At 36.9% G+C, this 5,475-nt stretch overlaps 1 protein-coding gene across 1 annotated transcript; it reads right to left on the bottom strand.

Annotated features, from left to right (window-relative positions):
• Positions 1-2,579: 2,579 nt before the first annotated feature.
• Positions 2,580-4,547, bottom strand: LOC143863851 (glucan endo-1,3-beta-glucosidase-like). The gene is made up of 2 exons (XM_077374634.1): positions 4,482-4,547; positions 2,580-3,710 (listed from the first exon to the last, which is right to left on the bottom strand). Exons 1-2 carry the CDS (start codon positions 4,498-4,500, stop codon positions 2,764-2,766), a joined length of 966 nt encoding a protein of 321 aa, XP_077230749.1. The 5' UTR covers positions 4,501-4,547; the 3' UTR covers positions 2,580-2,763.
• Between the last annotated feature and the right edge of the window lie 928 nt (positions 4,548-5,475).

The following is a 5,475-nucleotide window of genomic DNA, read 5'->3' on the forward strand; positions in this document are numbered from 1 at the left end:
GGACGTTGTGGCTCCTACAAAATAGAGACGTGGGATATTGCCATTAAATATGTAATTATTCCATGGATCAATTACTGTTGCATGCTGGAGAGTTGAAAAAATGACGAGAAAATGTTGAGTTTTGAAAAAACACTAACAAATGCTACTTTATTAAAAGAAAGGTTACTAGGGACGAAAATACCCCTCAACTTACTTTAATCTTTCTCTTCTTGGTTTTACCATTTTACTCTTTTACTTGCAGGTTTTACACTCTTTCATTTCTAGGTTTTACTCCGATGCATTTTGTGTGAAACGACGAGATTTTCCGGCGATAGAAGCCTTCTTCTCCGGCGAAACATCTCATTTCTCTGGCAGCAGATGCTCCTTTGTCCTGAGGGATTATGAAGATCAACAACTATGCCTTTCTTGAAAGCCAAAAGCACCGATCTATCAGTGTTTATATCGTCATGTGAGCAGAGGAATAAAATAGAATGGGAAGATGAGAAGGAGAAATTGGATTATGGACATGTTGAGAAACCCCATTTGATAATTTTTTGTTGTGTTACTGTGGCTAATGGAAAACTCCACTACCTCTCTTAACTTCTAAACTTGTAAAAGAGATGCTATGGCAAAGTCATATGTTCATCATTTTCGTGCTATCCAATGGACATCAAATGATTACTTATTTTCAGAGATCTCCCCCTCTTCTTCTCAACGCAAAAACAGGTACTCGAAGCCAAAATAAGATAATCGAAGCCAAAATTTACTTGGTCGAAGCCAAAAATTACTTGGTCGAAGTAAAAAATGTGTTTCCTGTAACATTCGCCGTTTCGCTTCGACTAAAGTTTTTTAGGTTTCGAATAACTGGTTTTTTTGCTTCGACTAACATGTTTTTGGCTGCGACTAAAACTTTTAAATTCCAGTAACATTTGGAACTTTTTTCGTCTTTAACTAATATATTTTAGCTTCGAGAAATATTTGTTGGCTTCGACTATCATTTTTTTTTGCTTCGACTATCATTTTTTGGATTCGACTATCATTTTTGGCTTGGAGTAATTTTTTTTGGCTTCAACTAGCATTTTTTGGGCTTCGACTATCATTTTAGCCTAACTTACATTTTGCTTCGAGTACCATTTTGGCTTCCACTACACTTTTGCCTAGTGAAAGCTCTTTGGGCAACTGATTTTGGCTACAGCCACTAGAAAAGGGGAAATACTTACAAAGATAATGAGAATTTGGATATTTGGAGGAAGAAAAAGAAAATGAGAAAGGGGCGTCTCTAGAGAACTCCTTCTAACCTCTCAAGACAAATGAGCATATGCCGGAGAAATGAAGATGTTTCGCCTGAGAAGAAGGCTTTTATCGCCGGAGAAGAAGGCTTCTATCGCCGGAGCAGAAGGCTTCTATCGCCGGAAAGATAAAGTGTAAAAACAAAGAAGAGAAAGATAAAGTAAGGTTAGGGGTATTTTCGTCCTAAAAAGTTCTTTTTTAATAAAGTAGCATTTGTTAGTGTTTTTTCAAAACTCAACATTTTCTCGTCATTTTTTCAACTCTCTAGCATGCAACAGTAATTGATCCTTATTCCATTATACAATCCATGCTAAAAAAAAGGACTCTTGTGAAGAGGGAAAACCAGATTATCCATAATTAATGCTCGCTACTATTTCTCTCTGCCAAAACGTTTTCTACTGACTGGATATTATATTTTATTCACTTCTTTTTTGAATGTTCAAAGGAAACACACGGCGTATTGAAGGCAAGATCGATTGACGACGGGCGGAAGATCTAACTAGTGCGGGTTTGATTGAAGACAATCCAACCGCAAGATCAACTTTTCTCATGTAAACATTGGTATCAAAGCATATTTGCATCTTGAGAATTAATAGAGAACTTTGTTCCCTTATAAATGGGAGTATCAATGGATTTACATATATCCATTTTAAATTTCTTTAACACATTCTCAAGATATGACTCTTGGGACAAGGATAATTTTTTATTTTCTGTATCTCGAGTGATTTTAATACCCAAGATAAAGTTCGCCTCACCCATATCCTTCATTTCGAATTTGGTCTTAAGCCAATTCTTTATTTCTATGATCAAATTCATATAATTTCCAATTAACAAAATATCATCGACATACAATGCCATGATAATAAACGCACTCCCACTATTCAAGCAATAAACATAATGATCATATCCATCCAAAAGGTTTCAACACATTAGATGCAACTAGATCCATCCACTATTTTAACCTGCGGCTCATAACTCCCGTCAACTAGTGCAGGACTTATATTTCTTTTACTAATTTGGGCACAAGAGCTGAGTGGAAACAAGAAATCATGATTTCCAAATTACGTCTAGCATAGTTGGACTGTTACTCACATCTGATTTTGTGAATTTCGATACGTACTACGTTTCGATAATCACTGCATATAATTGTAACATTCAATAGGCAATATAATCATATAGTAAGCTTACAACTAGTGGGATTACATCACTGCAAATTCTCTAAAATTTAACTCCGATCATCACAAATGACCTTGCCACGTTCTCATGCACCAGAAGTATAGACTAAACAAACTTGAGATTTATTTATTGAAGTGAGGCTCATCCGTATAACAACCTCAACCCTTTATTTTACATTCATAGATATATGGACAGACAAACTAAAGATTTATTATTACATCCATAGAGAGACATGCATATAGATAGAGGAGAATCAGATAGACCATAATACTAGTAGTAGTAGCGGTAATAGAAGTTCCCACCTCCCTTGGCAAAGCTTCACATTGTCTTGTAGTATATGCTGGGTTCAAAGTAGGTCTCAAGAGGTACTTGCGACCTGGGAGTCCCAATCTGCACATGTTTAACCAAATTTGAGTTGTATGTCAGCGCATTAGCAACCGATGCATCATTTCCTGCTCCCTGAGGATGTCCAGCTGTCAGCAGTCCTTTGCGAGGCCATCCAGCTGCCACCACGGCAAGTTTAACATCGCCCACATGCAACTCTTTTTCTTTTTCTTTTTGCTCGGTCACATGCAACTCTTCGTTGGCACTAAAGAACCCATCCACCATAGCATCAAACACATATTTGTACGAATAATGTCCATCGATTATGAAAGGTTTTTCGGCGGTAAAGAGGTAATTGGGGAGAGAAGGATAGTCTGGGTGTTTATTATACTCCGAGTAAGGGGAAATGTTAGCGAAGAGGGGGGTGTCATGGGAGGAAAGGAAATCAAGGATGGGCACTAGGTTGCCTATGATGCGGTCTGCGAAACGCTGAGTGGAGGGAGGATTCTTAAGTTTGTAGTCATTAAGATCGGATGTTCCGACGATTGTCGACACCTTAATCATCATATTCTTGGTTGGGGGGTTTTCATGGATTGCGTCGTATATGTTCTTCATTGCTGGAAGCACATAGTCTGAGTCTCCAGTGGACAATGCCTCATTACCCACGCAGATATATTGGAAGTCAATGAACGGCATAAAATAAAATATTTTCTTCTGAACCCAAGAATGCACAGCCAAAGGCTTGGTGGCGAATATCTGGAGATCCGAATTTGCAACGGTGATATTGAATTTGAGTTGGGTATTGGCAAGGATTTCAAGATCTTCACTTTCATATTTTGAAAGCCACATTTTGTAGATGTTATTCTGATAATCCATTAAGGTATTAATGGGAGTTGGTGAAATGTCTCCATCTATTCCAGAATTGAAGCCAGCCTTAGAGCCTGCATCATCATCAAATATATAATATATGGAGAGTTAAGAAACAAATGTCTCGTACATATATGTGCATGCATGTAGACCTGAACGTGACTGCAATTCCAAAATGAAAGTAAAAAAAAAAAAAGAAAAAAAAAGAGAGAGGTAAACACCCATATATAGGAACAGCCACGTCGTAATTAAGGAATTTATCATCAAGCCATTTTACGGCTCACTTTTTAATGAGAGAACAGCCACCTCGTAGCAGATTTTGTGTTACTCTTTTTATTCATCGGAGGTGGTTGTTCTCACTATTAAACGTGAGCCGCGATGTGGCTTTATATAAAATTACCTAGCCAATCCCATATATAGAATACTGTATTTTCATTTTTAACCATTTTCATATGTAAGCTCGAGTTTTTCTTTTGGTTTCAACCAATTTATTTTTATGCTTCTTCAAAACTAAAGTCATACTTTCAATAAAAGGAAAACAAAAAAGGGTAAATATGCCCGAAAAAGAGTCAGAATAATCATTTCCAATATATATGTATTGAAAATGAAAGAAACATAAACCACAGCTCAATATGTCTTCGTTCTGCCATAGTTACACCGATTTCTTCAAAATGATAGAAAAAAAGAAAAAGAAAAGGTAAAAATACAACACTTGGCATGGAAAATCATGTTATTGACCAACCATGTTTAATATAAAGTTTTGAAGTTCCCTAACAAGATCATGAAAGACTAGTTGCTTTGTGTGTGTGTGTGTGAGAGAGAGAGAGAGAGAGGAGAGGCTTTACCATGAGCAAGAGAAGCCATTGAGAGATAGAGAAAGATAGGTTATCCAACCACACACACTGAGAAGTGAGAAGAAGATACATCGATCCTTACATACTTTCTCCTTATATAGAGAAGGAAAGTGGACGTGCATTAAATTTGTCACCATCCTTCCTCTACTTCTAATAACTCTTAGGAATCCTTTTCATTTTTCTTCTCGTATGTGATGAAACCGTCCTAAGTAAAATTAAGTAGTGGATAGTGTACAGGTGGGATGACACTTGCAATTAATACCTCTCTCTCTCTCTCTCTCTCTCTCTCTCTCTCTCTCTCTCTGGGATGAGAAAATAGGATTTTTTTCAACTTCGAATAATCTGTGTACAAAATTGTCTAAAATTGTAATTGTCAGAAATTGACACTTGCACTTAATACCTCTCTCTCTCTCTAGGATGAGAACTTAGCCTTTTTTCAAATTCGAATAATCTGTGTACAAAATTGTCCAAAATTGTAATTGTCAGAAATTGACTTGCAATTAATACCTCTCTCTCTCTCTCTCTCTCTCTCTCTCTCTCTCGGATGAGAACATAGCGTTGTTTTCAACTTCGAATAATCTGTGTACAAAATTGTAAATTGTCAGAAACTGACTCTTGCAATTAACACCTCTCTCTCTCTCTCTCTCTCTCTCTCTGGGATGAGAACATAGCGCTTTTTTCAACTTCGAATAATCTGTGTACAAAATTGTCCAAAATTGTAATTGTCAGAAATTAACTCTCTCTCTCTCTCTCTCTCTCTCTCTCTCTCTCTCTCTCTCTCTCTCTCTCTCTCTCTCTCTCTCTCTCTCTCTCTCTCTCTCTCTCAGATGAGAACATAGCTTTTTTTCAACTTCGAATAATCTATGTACAAAATTGTCCAAAATTGTAATTGTCATAAATTGACTCTTGCAATTAATACCTCTCTCTCTCTCTCTCTCTCTCTCTCTGGGATGAGAACATAGCGTTTTTTTTTCAACTTCGATTA

This window comes from Tasmannia lanceolata, unplaced genomic scaffold (assembly GCF_043159265.1).
Source record: "Tasmannia lanceolata isolate RefF3 unplaced genomic scaffold, GAP_Taslan_0.1 ptg000003l, whole genome shotgun sequence".
Classification (NCBI taxonomy): domain Eukaryota; kingdom Viridiplantae; phylum Streptophyta; class Magnoliopsida; order Canellales; family Winteraceae; genus Tasmannia; species Tasmannia lanceolata.